Below are 17070 nucleotides of genomic sequence, written 5' to 3'. Positions count from 1 at the left end.
CTTTACCCAGACTTTCATATATTACATATTTGTTTCAAGTTTGTCAAAACAGACAGTCAGGCAACTAGTGCTTAATAGAAACATACATATTCCTTCCAGTACAGATTTCCCTTGGCTGTGTCCTTGTTGGTCAGAACAATAAGTGGGGTGAAATCTGCCCAATAGGGGCACAGATGGCAAACCCCCCCCCCAAAAAGAAAACACACATAGATGTGAACATTTCCCTAACAAAAAGTGTTGGCTTTGAGCTTTAAAGTAGAACTAAAGGCAATTTTTTTTTCATTTTGGATAGAGTAAGGGAGGGTTCTAACCCCTTTTTGCTACCTGTGTCTGATTGGTAAGATTTCACTTCCAGTCTCATAAAAAAATAAGAAGTGAGAGGAAATACCTTTAACCCCTCACCTACAGGGCACTTATACCCCCTTCCTGCCCAGGACAATTTCCAGCTTTCAGCGCTGTCACACTTTGAATGACAATTGCGCAGTCATGCAACACTGTACCCATATGAAATCATTTTTTTGAGACAGATAGAGCTTTCTTTTGGTGGTATTTATTCACCTCTGGGATTTTTATTTTTTTTTAAACAAACCAAAAACCACTTAGAATGTTGAAAAAAAAAAAGTTTTTTCTTAGTTTTTGTTATACAATTTTGTAAATAAGTGATTTTTCTCCTTCACTGATGTGCACTAATGAGGCTGCAGTGATGGGCACTGATAGGCTGCACTGATGGACACTGATAGGTGGCACTGATGGGTACTGATGAGGAGGCACTGGTAGGTTGCACTGATGGGCATTGACAGGCATCACTGATGGGCATTTAAAGGCAGCACTGATACATGACACTGATACATGACACTGATAGGCGGCACTGACTGGCACTGATAGGCGGCACTGACTGGCACTGATAGGTGGCACTGACTGGCACTGATGGGTGACATTGAAAGGCAGCTCAGATGGGCACTGATGTGGCATTGATGTGCACTGGTATGCACTGATGTGTGGCACTGATGGGCACTGGCACGTGGCACTGATGGGCACTGGCACGTGGCACTTCTGGGGCCACACTGATCATCAGGGCACACTGATCATCAGTGCCCTGACGATCAGTGTACATGTCCCCTCCTCGGAAAGCCGATTACCGGCTCTCCTCTCGAGCTGTCAGCGTGACAGCTAAAGAGGAGAGAAATGCCGATAACCGACATTTTCGTGTTTACATGTGATCAGCTGTGATTGGACATCTTCGGCTCTTTCCGTGATCCCTCGGACACAGAGCACCGGTGATCATTGCGCTGCGAGCTCCCTGAGAAATAAAGTATTGTGACATAGGGAAACAGACAGCATGGCATATGGAATGGGGAACAGGGAATGTACAACATTACATACAGAATCAGGCTTCGCGGAATAGGAAATACATAGCACTGCATGCAGAATGAGGGGGTGCGGAATTGATAATGTATAGCAAGGCATGAGGGGGTGGAGAAAAGGGAATTACACAATAAGGGGGTGAAGAATAAGAAATGTAGAGCACTGCATATGAAATAGGGAATTCAGCTGTATGTTCCCTTTGCCACTGAGGCATATTTTGTATGCCAGGCTGTACATTTTTTATTTTGCACCACCTCCATCCATATGCAATACTGTACATTCCCTATTCTCCATCCCCTCATTCTGTATACAGCGCTGTGCACACTTCTCATCCCTTGGTTCCTGACGGGGACATGGGGTGCCTTTCAATGTCACCTCGTACAATGCAGGGCCAACAGTCCTACATTGTATGTGAGGATGCTATGGGGGTGCCCACTTCCCAGGAATTATATAAATATTTCAACTTTATTCATCATCTTTTAGGCAAAACAACTATTTGACCCATACATTGTTAATAAATAACTTAAAATAAATATGAGCAAAGGAAAACAATCTTGCTACCAAGAAAGAATCTGCAGTACTCTACAATCATTCAGTAAGGCTCGTTCTACTTACTCCTTTCTCTGACATTAAAGTCCAGGGAAGTGTTTGCTGCTCCCAGGGGATTTGTACCAAGAAGCAGAAACTCATATAGGTTCTGTCCTTTCTTCACATCCATGCTGCAGTTGTAATCCTCCTGATCTCCAGTGTACCCTGAACATGTCAGGTTAATTCCTGAGAAGCTGAAATAAAGTTGTTTAGGGTCATAAATTAGATTTCAGTCATAAACAGTACAAGAGACTGAAGACTACATCACCAGCAGTACACACGATATATAGCCATATATACACACATATTTTACACACACACACAAAAATGAAAGGAACACTTTTTAATCAGAGAATAGCATCAAGTCAATTACACTCCTGGGATATTGATCTGATCAGTTAAGTAGCAGAGAGGGTTGTTAATCAGTTTCAGCTGCTTTGGTGTAAATGAAATGAACAACAGTTGCACTAGATAGGCAACAATGAGACAACCCCCAAAACAGGAACTGTCACTGACATTTTTTACCCTACTCATTTTTCTGACTGTTTTTCACTAGTTTTGCATTTGGCTAGGGTCAGTGTCACTACTGGTAGCATGAGGCCATACCTGGACCCTACAGAGGTTGCACAGGCTGTCCAACTCCTCCAGGATGGCACTTCAATATGTGCAATTGCCAGAAGGTTTGCTGTGTGTTCCAGCACCGTCTCAAGAGAATGGAGGAGATTCCAGGAGACAGGAAGTTACTCTCGGAGAGTTGGATGAGGCCGTAGAAGGTCCTTAATCCATCAGCAGGACCGGTATCTGCTCCTTTGTGCAAAGAGGAACAGGATGAGCACTGCCAGAGGCTGGAGAAGCCATGGAAAACGTTATGCTGCCTGTAACATTGTTCAGCATGACCGTTTTGGTGGTGGGTCAGTGATGGTCGGGGAGGCTTATCCATGGAGGTACATACAGACCTCTACAGGCTGGAAAATGTCACCCTGACTGCCATTAGGTATCAGGATGAAATCCTTGGACCGATTGTCAGACCCTATGCTGATGCAGTGGGTCTTGGGTTCCTCCTGCTGCACAACAATGCCCTGCCTCGTGGCAAGAGTATGCAGTGTCTCCCAGCACAGTCTCAAGAGCATGGAGGAGATTCCAGGACACAGGCAGTTACTCTAGGAGAGCTGGACAGGACCAGTATCTGCTCCTTTGTGCAAGGAGGAACAGTACTGAGCACTGCTAGAGCCCTACAAATGACCTCCAGCAGGCCACTGGTGTGAATGTCTCTGACCAATCAGAAACAGACTTCATGGGGGTAGCCTGAGGGCCCGATGTCCTCTAGTGGGCCCTGTGCTCACTGCCTGTCTAGACAATGGCACCCTGACTGCCATTAGGTATCGGGATGAAATCCTTGGACCCACTGTCAGACCCTACGCTGGTGCAGTGGGTTCCTCCTGGTGCACGACAATGCCCGGCCTCATGTGGCAAGAGTATGCAGGCAGTTCCTGGAGGATGAAGGAATTGATGCCATTGAATGGCCCCCACTCTTGCCTGACCTAAATCCAATAGAACACCTCTGGGATATCATGTTTCGGTCCATCTGACGCTGCCAGGTTATACCTCAGACTGTCCAGGAGCTCAGTGATGTCCTGGTCCAGATCTGGGAGGAAATACCCCAGGACACCATCCGTCATCTCATTAGGAGCATGCCCCGACATTGTCAGTCATGCATACAAGCAAGTGGGGCCATACAAACTACGTAGTAATTGAGTACCATTTTGAGTTGCAGCAATGAAATTTCAGCAAAATGGACTAGCCTGCTACATAATTTTTTCACTTAGATTTCCGGGGAGTCATTGAATTCAGTCCTCTGCAGGTTGATAATTTTCATTTCCATCAAACAATGGGGCATCCTTACGTTCCTAACACATTACCCAGTCCATATTAGTATAGATATCCAGCATGAGATTTCTCTCCATTGAGATCTGATGTCAAAGTGCTCCTGTAATTTTTTTGAGCAGTGTGTGTGTGTGTGTGTATATATATATATATATATATATATATATAACCCCTAACCATAATATACCAATAAAATTAGACCTTTTTGCTGTAGTATATTCTGCACTAAATCCATACAGATGTAGACTAAAAGGTACAGGCAACAATACCAGCAGATCCGCACATACATACAAAACACCTAAAACATTCCACCAAATAAATTTACCGTTCATATAATGAGTATTTTGTACCACGCTCTCCATACAATCCAGTGGGTCTGCCCGTTTTCCATGTACAGTTGATTATCGTGAGATCAGGTGCTTCACAGCTAAAGTTTTGTGGTTCAACTGGAGGATCTGCATATGAAAAAACATAATTACTATTTTATGGCTTTCAATGTTTTTTTTTATTAACGATATAAAATACCATACAAAAAAGCTAAAGGTTATTATACAGATCCATCTATTAAGACCATAAAAGTAGTCCAGTAGTCAAGTAAGCTAAAGCATTTCTAGATATACAATTCTCTAGGTATTCTTTTTCCAAGTGCTACACACATTGCACTACGAAGATCTTTATAAAGCTTATGTCCATACTAGGGGACAATATCAGCACTGCCAAATCATATAGCTGTCAATATAAAAAGTCAAATGAGAAGAAAGGAAAAAGCGAAAACTAGAGGGGGAAAGAGTATGGTGGAGGCATATGGTTGGCATAGGGATGGTACAAGTGAACTACCAAGTTACCCAAAACACAATGGGAGTTATAGGCTGATGTGTATATAACATGTCCATGGATTTTGTTTTTATTAATTCTTTGTTTATTCAGTACATCAGCATCATACATACAGTGAGATGTACATTACATAGGATTTAGACAACACTAATATACATTCTCCAGGAGTTAAAAAAACAACAGTTGTAAAGGTTAAAGAATGCAAGTAGAGGTAGGGTCATGGCCCAAACTACCCGTGAGCATCATCAATACAATATAAAAAGATAAAATCAGTGTCAAGTTAGATAATGTCATTTAAGCACTGACCCTTGTATCCGTCTACTCTTACAAAGACAGAAAGGGTTGTGCTATTTGGCAAACCAAGCCGGGGGAATTTTATATTTGGAGCACCCAGGGAGCATCAGTGAAGGTATATAAAGACACAGAGGACCAGGGAGTAAAAAATAAAAAAGAAGAAGCATAGGAGGGAGGGGAAAACATGAAAAGAGGTAATCTGAGGTGGATCCCCCCCTCCTGGGGGGAGTGTTTCCATCATAACTGAGCTACACCTATCAACACATATAGTACTAGCTTACTAGTACCATGGCTAAAGCGGGTCTGAATGCTACATTTGCTTTAACCACAGGGCGTGTGTAACACGTTCAGTCATTCTGCCAGGACCCCCCTCACCCTTCATCCCAGCATTTGGCAATTCAGCTCTGATTAAGACCTGGTTCATACTACTGCGACCTGAAAGTCGCACAACTTTGCCAAACGACTTCCTGGCGATTAGCTGGCGACTTTGCCATTTTATTTATTTTTTTTTTTTAAAAACGGTCATGCTTTTATTCACTTTTTTGGTGAATGAGTATTAACCCATAACTCATACTCATTCATATCGGGGGGGATCCCGCCTACCCCCAAAGCCCCCCCCCCCATGTTGAGGGTATGTGGTTCAGGGGGGGAGCTCGCTTGCCCCACCCCCTTTCCTGACCTGCCGGGTTGCATGCTCGGATGAGAATCTGGTATGGATTTTGGAGGGGACCCCACGCAGTTTTTTCCCTTTAATTTTGGCATGGGGTTCCTCTTAAAATCCATACCAGACCTGAAGGGAGTAGTATGGATAGGGAGGGGACCTCCACGCAGTTTTCTTTTAAATTTATAATTGCTGGAATTCTTTTATTTATACTGTCAGTGGGAAACCCGCTGACAGCTAATAAGTCATCAGTTGGTAAGGATGGGGTAGCCAGCTTAATGGCCCGCTGCTTAGCAACCAGCTATTCTTTACACAGAACTTAGATTGGTCGATCAATTTTCGACCGAATTGAATTCCATTCAGAAAATTAGGATTTCATTAGAAATTTAATAAATAAAAAGAAGTTTAACTGATATTTTACAATTGGTTAACAAAAAAAAAAAAGACCCAAATGACATCAATATAGATGAGGATCCAACTTAAGGCGACTTCCCTTAAAGTCTATGTGCACAACTTTGATAGAGATCACCTTGAAGTAGTACAGGAACCTTTTCTAAAGTCGGAGGTACGTCAGTACTGCTTATTAAGACAGTTCTCATTGATTAACATGGGATGTCACGGTCTCTCCCTCGCTCTCCTTCATCCTCCCCCCTCCTGTCACAGCTCCCCCTTGCTCTCCTTCATCCTCCCCCCTCCCTTCCCCTTACAGGTCCCTATGTCCAGCACAAGCCTACATCAAAGGCTGTGCTGGATGTCAGGAACCTGCCCCCTGTGGTGCGGTTAGCACCTCTCCTAGGCTATGCAGCTGAGGAGTCTGACACCCCGTTGTGCCTGAACATGGATTCTTCATGTGCTGGCCACTGGGGTGTCTCTGCACGCCCCCCCCCCCCTCCTTGTCCCGGCGGGCGCAGCGCAGTCCCAAGGTTCCCCGCGCTCTGCACCCGCCGGAGACAAAGACCGCGCCCGGAGTGAGGGGGCGTGCCTCGTTGCCTCGGTAACCCGACGCAGGGCCGGCCGTTGCCGGGGCAACCAGGAAGCGTCCTGCTCCGGTAATAAGAAGACCGGAGCAGGACTCGGCTGCCTGTTGGTCCCCTGTTCTGGAAGGGAACAGCTGTGTGAGGTCTGAGCTGAGGCCAGACCTCCACTGATCGCAGTTTGTCCAAGGAAAACGATCCCTGTCTGCTGACCGTTGTGTCCCTAGGAAGCTACCCCTGCCTGCTGACCGCTGTGTCCCTGGAAAGCTGAGTACTGTGAGGGTCCCTGTCTGCTGACCGCTGTTTGTCCCTGGAAAGCCGTTCCTGTCTGCTCACCGCTGTTTGTCCCTGGAAAGCTGTTCCTGTCTGCTGGCCGCTGTTTGTCCCTGGAAAGCTGTTCCTGTCTGCTGACCGCGATTTGTCCCTGGAAAGCTGTTCCTGTCTGCTGACCGCTGTTTGTCCCTGGAAAGCTGTTCCTGTCTGCTGACCGCTGTTTGTCCCTGGAAAGCTGTTCCTGTCTGCTGACCGCTGTTTGTCCCTGGAAAGCTGTTCCTGTCTGCTGACCGCTGTTTGTCCCTGGAAAGCTGTTCCTGTCTGCTGACCGCTGTTTGTCCCTGGAAAGCTGTTCCTGCCTGCTGACCGCTGTGTCCCTGGAAAGCTGAGTGCTGCACGGGTCCCTTTCTCCTGGCTGCTGCTACCCCTGAAATTGTGAGTGTTCCTGCACATGGTGCGCTGGTTGCCCCTGGAAACTATCTGCCGTGAGTGCCCCTACAAGCCGCATGTGGCGGAGTGTGGAACTGTCCTTATTGTGTGCCCCTTGCCTGGACTGCCTAAACGGGTGCCCATATCACCCCTGCCTGGACTGCCCCATTGAATCCCTATATTGCCCCTGCCGGGACTGCCCCATTGTACGCCCATATTCTCCCTTGCCTGGACTGCCCCATTGAATACCCGGACTATTGCTTGCCTGGACTGCCCCATTGTGTACCTGGATTAATACTTGCCTGGACTGCCCCTATTGTGTGCCCGGATTATCGTAGCTATCTGGACTGCCTCACTGAGTGCTCGGACCATCGCTACTTGAATCGCCCAATCCTGAGCCGGATTATCACTGTTTGGACTCCTCCCCCTCTTCCCCCCTTTTTGGGTACCCGGACGCTACCCTTGTTACCCTGATTGAGTGTCTCTCCTATTTCAATAAAACTTTGTGTGTTTATCATCCTCCGCGTGCGTTCTGTCCCGCCTACGCTTCTGTCACATTCACATGTAATGCAACTTGGGTTCTCACAAGTCGGATCCCAAGTCACGGTAGTGTGAATTGAGCGTAATCAAGGCATTGCAGAGTACACAGAAAAAGTCTGTCAATGTCAATTCTAGTAATGTCTAGTCTGACAGAAAAATACAAAGAAACATTGTTCCATTTTGTAGCTTTCTGTTTATTAATCTACAGATCAAAGGGATGAACTTCAATCTGCAGGTAAAGTCAGTGAAAACAACCTGACAAGTAAAAAAAAGTTGTTTTTTTTGTAATTAATGTTTTTTATGTTTATGTTCTTATTAACCCTTAGTTTACTATAATCAGCCCAAAATAACTCATTCTCTTTCTCTATTCGATTATAATTTGCTGATGCTGATTTTTTGTTTGTTTTTATTTTATTAACCAATATCTAAACTTTTTTGTTTTTGCTTGCTTTGTTAATTAATATTTTTACACCGTTAACATATATTTACATGTTTCACATTGTAAAAAAAACAAAACAAAACACTTTACTTCATTTGTAAATAACTTTGCAATGATTTGCACCAGAATCATAATTATAGTGTCATTTTAAACAAATTACAGAATAAAATGTGCACTTTTGTGCAGTAACTCTATTTTTAATCTAACACTGTTTAAAGCATATGTTCACCTTTTAACAAAAAATAATAAATGCACTTTTTTTTCCAGTTAAAAAAATGTGCATTTATTATTTTTTGTTTGTGGAGCCTCTAAAGCAGGCATGTCCAAAGTCCGGCCCGCGGGCCAATTGCGGCCCGCGTTCCGGACTGAAACGGCCCCACAGGTGAGCTACCCAAATATATAACTTACGGCCCCCGGTAGTGATTCCCTGAAAGCTACTGAGGACTCCAGCGATCTCTTGACATGATCAGCTGGCGCAGGAAGGAGAGCCCACATCTTGCGATGTCCGAGATCTCGTGAGATTTGGGCTTTCCTTCTCTGTGTGCCGGCTGATGACGTCAATTCCCGCTCGACAGATCCCTGGAGTCCTCAGTGGCGTTCGCAGAATCACTAGTGGAGGGCCGTAAGTTATATATTGGGCAGCTCATCTGTGGGGTCCGGAACGTGGGCCGAGGGATCCCAGGTGGTGCGCAGGAAATTACTACTGGGGCTACCATTTACCGTATTTTTCGCTCCATAAGACGCACTTTTTCCCCCAAAAAAAGGGGGGAAAATGTCACTGCGTCTTATGGAGCGAATATAAAGCGGCCGGTCCGGTATTTCTGCCGCCACCATGTCAGAATACCGGGCCGGCCGCTCAGCTGTTGTCTCCTGCAGGGCCTTACCTGTTCCTCGTTCCAGCGCTGCACAGTCTTCCCGCGCCGGCTTCTGTGACAGCCGGGTGCCCACTGCGCATGTGCTGCGCTTTGTGAATGGTCATCGCAGTCTCTGGTCATCTCCTGTACTGTGTCCGCAGTCTCTGGTCATCTCCTGTACTGTGTCCGCAGTCTCTGGTCATCTCCTGTACTGTGTCCGCAGTCTCTGGTCATCTCCTGTACTGTGTCCGCAGTCTCTGGTCATCTCCTGTACTGTGTCCGCAGTCTCTGGTCATCTCCTGTACTGTGTCCGCAGTCTCTGGCCATCTCCTGTACTGTGTCCGCAGTCTCTGGCCATCTCCTGTACTGTGTCCGCAGTCTCTGGCCATCTCCTGTACTGTGTCCGCAGTCTCTGGTCATCCCCTGTACTGTGTCCGCAGTCTCTGGTCATCTCCTGTACTGTGTCCGCAGTCTCTGGTCATCTCCTGTACTGTGTCCGCAGTCTCTGGTCATCTCCTGTACTGTGTCCGCAGTCTCTGGTCATCTCCTGTACTGTGTCCGCAGTCTCTGGTCATCTCCTGTACTGTGTCCGCAGTCTCTGGTCATCTCCTGTACTATGTCTGCAGTCCATTGGTTCAGAATTTTTTTTTCCTGTTTTTCGCCTCTAAAACCTAGGTGCGTCTTATGGTCAGGTGCGTCTTATGGAGCGAAAAAAACGGTATCAATTTGGGCTATAGTGGATTGGTGCTCAGGATCGCTTGACGTCATCAGACAGTGCAAGGAGAAACAAAGCCCAAATCTCGCGACCTCCGAGATCTCGCGAGATTTGGGCTTTCCTTCTCCCTGTGCTGGCAGAGTGATTTAACACCTGTTTAGATTTGTCATCCAAGTCACAAAATAAAAATTATGCCGTTTTCAATAAACTTTTGCATAAAATAGTTCATTTGCATTTAATTTTAATGGTTCATCAGAATGTCGGGCAAAATGGTCGGCCCTCGCACATGTTCACTTCATCAAATCTGGCACTCTTCCAAAAAAGTTTGGACACCCCTGCTCTAAAGCATTGCACCAACAATCAGCAGATCACTGGAGCCATGAAGGTCTCCCCCTGACCTGTCAGTATATCTGCTTGCTTGTACATCCCGTATGGGCAATCAGTTACTTACTCACAGGGAGGCTCAATGAACTACCACGGTGCTGTGGAGCACCGTGGTAGTTCATTGAAAACTACAAGCTGACAGCCGCAAAGGATCGGGGAGTGCGGGGGTCAGTCCGATAGTTAACATGTTACACCCTGAACATGGGTGTAATATGTAACATGTTACAAAAGGTGAACTTATCCTTTAAAAAGAGAAAAAGTTTGTTTTGTTAAGTTTAAGGATTGTGAAAAAATAATTATCGTTGCAAGACAATATTCACAAAAAGAAAGCTTGGCTGTCTTTAAAAAACAATATATGTATTATGTTTTTATTTTAAAGTGTTACTAAACCCAGGACCCTGCATTCACTGTATCTGGTCTCCAACAGTACACAGAACATGGAAATGCAATTATTTTAGTAAATATAAACTAAATATAAAATGCTAACTACATTTTCTCATCAGCAGATACAGCAGTCTTGTGACTTCTATCAGTGTTCAGCAGAGCACTGGTTAAAGCTTGTAGGAGGAGTTTTCTCTAGGAGGACGCAGAACCCCTGACATCTGTCTGGGCAGTGCTGATCACATGCATTCTCCCAAGAAAAAAAAAATCTCTCTAGCAATACACATCCTGTGCAGTGTCTCGCCAAATAAACAGGCCCATAGCAGAAATGTACAAATTGTGAAGTGGCCAAAAAGTAAGCAACTATAAAGTAGCACAAAACAGGAGATTGAAGGGAAATTCTAGCAACATTTTTTATCCTCAAGAAATGCATATTCAGAAAAAGAGAGTTAGTCCAAATGGGTAATATAAAGTGCCTCAGTGCATGAAACGAGACAATAACTGAACACCTAATGCAGTATTGCAACTATGCTGAAGTTCACTCCAGTTTTTCCTATACTCAGGGCTATGTGGATACATGTGGCCCTCTTGATCCTCTATATGGTTTGTGGATTTTAATTGAACACTATCCCAGCTGTTTCCCAGTTGATAAATGTTTCACTTCCTTACTTACATTTCCTTCCTTCATTTTCCAGCTATATACTTTAGGAAATGTTGTAAGGCCTCCTTACTTAGAGCTTACATTGTGATAATTACTATTATTTACCAAAGTGCCGTAATCTTTCTGTGAAATTGATTAGGTGTAGCCCTCAGATGACTTTATGTGATCCTTTTAAAGCCCAAGTTGGATGTAAAATCCATGGGATAAATAGTGTGCAGGAAAACAAACGTATGTCTTACTGCTATTTGTGAGTGTTTTCAGATCCAAAAGCAGCAACAATTCTTTAAACCTGGTTATCATGCTGCACAGAAGGACCTTTGCTCTCTATGTGGAAGCAGTGGTCTCTCTTCTGAGGTCTGACATGCTTCAGTTGGGCTTTAAAGTGGAGTTCCACTCACACTGTAAAAAAATTAAAAAAACTGTAGCTGCTGACTTTTAAAAATCAGCCACTTACCTGTCCCACGATCCCACAATGTCCTCCCCGTGGCCTGTTTCACCAGCTGTCTGGTGCATCTTCAGTGTGGGCACTGAGGTGTGACAGCTTGCGGCTTCACAGCCGGGTGCCCACTGAGCATGCGCGAGTAGCGCTGCGCTTCCTGAGTGGCCCCGTAGTCTTTTGGGACCTGTCACGTGTCCCAGAGGACCACGGGGAGGGAGGGGGGAGGACAACATCCGCTTCCGATCACCTATGCGATCGCAGCAGAAGTGGGAGTGGGGTACCTGTCAATTTCGGGTACCCGCTCCCCCCCACTCCCAATCCTTATAGGGGAGCGGGGGGACCAGTCTTTTAAGCGGAACTTCCCTTTTTGGGTGGAGCTCTGCTTTAAAAAGTGTAACTAAAGGCTATGTATGCATTGCTAGAGAGCAGGAAAATGAGAGGGAGCAATAAAAATGGTACGGTTAGATAGGATAGTAAGTGACATGGTATAAGTGAATATTTACAGCAAAACGTACTCACATCCTACAAAAACTACAGTTCCGGCTGTGTAGGGGTCCAAATTGGAGTTGCAGATGATGTTGTCCCCACTAGACTCTGACTTGTTCATGTTGAAGAACTGAATGCCACCAACGTTGCTGCTGCCAAGCTGGATTACAGGATAGTTAGTACCGTTAAACTGGATTGAGTCCACCATGCTTTCCTCATTTCTTACTTTACAGCAGACAGTCATGTTGGAGCCAACGAGAAGCACCTTATCGATAGGAAACATGGAATCTTCCATGCTGGTGTCACCTATGTGAGGCAAAACATATTATTATCATACTGCCTAAAATCTGATGGGATGTTCACATTTTCAGAAGCTCACTATGCCATTTGTTCATTATTACACCCACGTGAACAGCGGATTAGCTGCCAATTCTGTAAATATGACTTCCCAACTAGCATATTTTTGGAAGATTCTGAATATCAGTTAAAAGCAGTCCAGTCTGACCTGCGCAATACACCATTCTCAATGCTTCAAAGCATGAAGGGTAGATGAATTTAGTGGGGAATGCACAAATAGCCACCCACAATACAAACTGCTCTAATAAAAATGGAGATTAAGGTGGTAGTAAACTCCCACTGGAAAACTGTATGTACAGGAAAGCTTATAATAAATCTTACCTGTAGGTACAAGGAATACCTCCTAAGCATGCACCGTTTAGAAGATATTCAGTGTCCCTAAAGCCGTTGATATCATACATACCCATGCCGTCACTATGGCTCACTCAATCAAGTGGCCAGAACCCGGAAGGCAGACTGGGTGAAGATGGAAGCCCTGTCAGCGGTGACAGCTCGTCCCTGGAAGGCTTCCGTCTAAGGTAAGTCTTTCATAATGTGATGTAATGCCATATATACAAAATCATTATGGCATTACATTGCAGGGAGAAGATTTTTTTTTTTTCTTTTAAGTCAACTTTACTACAACTTTTAAAAATAAAATGTATTTAGCACCCAAAATGAACGGATTTAAAACTTAATTTCAGGATAAAGCATCTCAACAGTTTCCTGGGTTTGGGTAATGTAACTAGGAGAGGATTTCCACACCCACTTATACCGTAACAGGGAAGTGATGCTAGAAAAAAAACACTCCATGTACTCTATGGGACAGCTCTCTGCATGAACATGTATAATTAAAATATAAACAGAAACAAAAGAAGGACTTTTTATAAATTCATGAAGACTTAAAAAAAAAATGTATGATAAAAGTAATAAGAAAAATGTAACATTTCAGAAGATATATGTTGGGGTAAAGGCTAAGTGAAATATGTATAGCTCTTTGTCATAAAATAAAGATGTTATACATACACACTTGAAACTTATTAAACAATATGCAAAAGTTATGACTCTGTCACAGAAAGGATTTTTTTCATTGCCATAAAATCCTTTTCTTTGAGTCCATTGAGAGGCACAGGAAGTCTTACATTTTCATGTTATACTGCTGTTTAGGGGAGGATTAGATGCTGCCAACCCCCCCCCCCCCCCAAAAAAAAAAAAAAACAAACAAACTATAGGCTGCCCCAGGGAAATCCCTTCTGCTACCAGCATGCCTCAGTTTTGCAGCAAAGCAGTATTGAGAGCACGACCATAAACACATAGGATGGGACCAGGGAATGGAGATTTTTGGTGAGTATTAACATCCACTTGTCTTTCGCCTCCATTTAAAGACAGGAAGTATTATACTGTCAGAAAGTCCAAAAGCAACTTAACTGAGGGGTGGACAACACTGCAAACAAAGTTTAACATGCCCAGGAACCAGGAACTGCCCTGAACTCAAAGAGCCCCCTATGGGACCTTACGCCTGAAGCTGAAGAATCAAAAATATAAGAAAAAAGTGATAGCAATAAAAAATAGGTTTGTTTTAACACAGCAGAGCTGAAGAAAAGATCCTCCTAGGGCAAAAATGGAGGCATGCTAGTAGTAGAAAGGGTTATCCTGGGCTGGCCCACCATTTTTTTGTTTGGTAGTGTCCAATTCTCTTGTAGACTGCAGTATAACCTGAATGTTTAAAGAGTAACTCCACTTTTGTTGAAAAAACAATCCCCTCTGATCAATATAACTTTGTAGATTCCTACCTTTGTTGCTCTGAAGAAATAGCTTTGTTTCACCATACTGACTGCATACTCATTCTAAATGGGAGTGTTAGGTTCATTATACTCAACTGGTGCACTTTCAGGGTCCTAACGAAGAAAGCTACAGGATCTGCATCCCTTTAAAAGTGATTAACCCATGGGGATTATCTCACCAAAACTGACATTTCTGTTACATGGGATGCCTAAAATCTGACTTGTATCTTAGTGCAAAATCATGTTTTTGTCTCTGCAACATTTATGGCCTACTATTCCTGTCAAGGTTTTTTTCTTTTTTTTTTAGAAATGCATTTTTAATGACACAAACCATGCCATTACCTTCTATTGTTTTTAAAGCACTCCATTTACTATGCTGGATCTCTCCGTTGTAGACATCATCATGGACAAAGCATCGGATCCTTACAGAGTGCGATGTGCAATTCAAAGGAAAGTCTGAGGTCCAGTTCCAATGGAACTTAGTCTTGCTTTCATTCCAGTGTACCGTGAATATTTCCTAAGTAGAGAACAAACTGTGACCATGAGTTTTGTTGGCAATGCACATTACTGCGCACGCACATGCGATTTCCAGCGCATGCTCAAAGACAACATAGGTTTGGACTCCCATAATAGGATGAGTAATTTTCACACTCCCATGTTACGATGATCCTTATGCACATTCATAGCACGGAAGAAGAGAGGGAAGACCAGGTCAGTTAAAGAGCACAAGGTACTGTGATCAAACTCTGGTGTAGACTGCACTGTACACCCCAATACAACAAGAAAATAGAGACAATTCTATGCAATTGGAGGTTGTTACAATGACTATCAATGGCCACCCCTCTCTGCCAATCCCTCCACTGGCTTCCCATTGCCCAACGAATAAAGTTTAAAACATTAACAATAACATAAAAAGCCATTTATAACTCTGCCCCAAATGACATCACCAATCTTGTCTCCAAATATCACCCAAACCATACTCTCCGCTCCTCGCACGACCTCCTACTCTCTAGCTTCCTTGTCCCCTCCTCCCATGCTCGTCTCCAGGACTTCTCCAGAGCCTCCCCCATCCTCTGGAACTCTATACCCAAATTTATCAGACTATCGCTGATTCTACTGACTTTTAGGCGATCTCTGACAACCTCTCTCTTCAAGAAAGCCTATCCTGCCTTCAGCCAATAATGGAATCTTCAATCCTCCTGCCAGTCCATCCCCCACAGTTATTACCTTTCGTACCACTAGCCCCTCCCTCTTAGGTTGTAAACTCCAAGGAGCAGGGCCCTCCAAACCCTCTTATATTGAAATGTATTGTTGCTGTATCGTCTCCCGTTATATTGTAAAGTGCTGAGCAAATTGTTGGCGCTATATAAATCCTGTATAATAATAATAATGATGTCTATATGATTGTCTGACTGCTGGAAGTCTTTTTTTTTTTGCAAATTCAAATTTTTAACTGTGGAGAGTTACTTGATAGGAAGGTTTTTTTTTGCTCAGATAACCTGAAAATATTGCATATGGTCACTTACAATCAGCAGCCAGAGCCCACTAATCTAGAAAACAGCTAAAGACTCAACTAGCATTTGTTGTATTTAACACAGACCCAGAAAAATGAATGCAGTGGAACCTCCCTCTACCTAGCACAGACCATAAATACTGATACAAGCTACCAGAAAGTGCACAGGCAATGCTCGGCTTTCTTATTAGAAAGCCCAGAATACTTTGCCAACATAGTGTTGGTTATATATCATATATATTTATAGTATTTTTTTTTTTTCAAAACAAGTATCTTATACAAATACTTACAATTAAAATACAGAAATGTGCTCATTAATTTGAAAAAAAAACTCTAGCTTTGCTACTTCAGTTACTTTATCACAATGCAATCTACCCTAATGTGTCACTTACAATTGTCTGCACCATAGATCTGAAAGGTGTAAGTGAACAATGGACCCACTATGAGGTCCTCTTATGAAAGCACACTACAGAATGACTGCTGCCAAACACATTATGCTGAAAAAAAGGAATACAGCAATACAGCATAGTTTTCAAATAATATTACAGTTTCATCATATATTATAGTTTACTAAAACCAAAAAGTGTAAAGAAATTTAAAAAATTAATAGCACAACAGATAGTCATTAAAGTGCATCTTCACTCTCTCAATCAACATTGACAATTTTTAATCCCTATGCTGCTATCATTAGTAAATAAAAATAGGAAGGCATATTATATTTACTTGTTTTACCCTTTTTTTTTTACATTTCTTCAGTTAACTCCTAGTTTCCAGGCCTAGGGAAATGTCATACATCCCAGATGCCTTGGGGGGGTTCTCAGCTAAACACACCCTCCTGGTTGCATGCCTAAGCTAAGGGGCAGATGGATTCCAGGAAGTAAATACTACACAAATGATCTGCCCTTACTCAAGATGACCAGGACCAGATATGTTACGGGGTGTTTTTCTAAGTGATTTATCAATAAAGCATGGAGACGTAGATGTGTGGGCGAGTTTGCTTTGAATATTACAAGATTATTAAATAGCGTTTTTGGTTGATGGTGCTCAGATGCAGTGTAGTTCCACTTTAATGTCCTCCTCCAGACCCTGAGCTAGTGCATCTCACTCAGGTCTACTCAGAATTACAGGCTTAAACCCAACAATCTTTTATAGATTGCAAAAGCCCCCCACCACAAAAAAAAACAAAACAATTAGCTATACGCTCCTTAACCACTTGGTCAAACTGTATTCAATTAT

General features: G+C 43.5%; 1 protein-coding gene across 1 annotated transcript in view; it reads right to left on the bottom strand.

Annotated features, from left to right (window-relative positions):
* The window catches only part of LIFR (LIF receptor subunit alpha), a 147586-nt gene that overhangs the window by 25605 nt on the left and 104911 nt on the right, over window positions 1-17070 (bottom strand). Inside the window, exons 6-9 of the mRNA XM_089687828.1 lie at window positions 14664-14838; window positions 12235-12507; window positions 4163-4292; window positions 1981-2147 (exon numbers count right to left, since the gene is read on the bottom strand). Of these exons, the coding sequence (XP_089543954.1) occupies window positions 1981-2147; window positions 4163-4292; window positions 12235-12507; window positions 14664-14838 (745 nt within the window). The remainder of the gene's footprint in view (window positions 1-1980; window positions 2148-4162; window positions 4293-12234; window positions 12508-14663; window positions 14839-17070) is intronic.

The sequence above is a fragment of the Staurois parvus genome, unplaced genomic scaffold, assembly GCF_062004578.1.
Source record: "Staurois parvus isolate SC_StPar_1 unplaced genomic scaffold, SC_StPar_1.0 ptg000438l, whole genome shotgun sequence".
In the NCBI taxonomy this organism is placed as follows: Eukaryota; Metazoa; Chordata; class Amphibia; order Anura; family Ranidae; genus Staurois; species Staurois parvus.
Note: the sequence above shows the minus strand (reverse complement) of the source record. Positions and strands in the feature narration are given on the sequence as shown.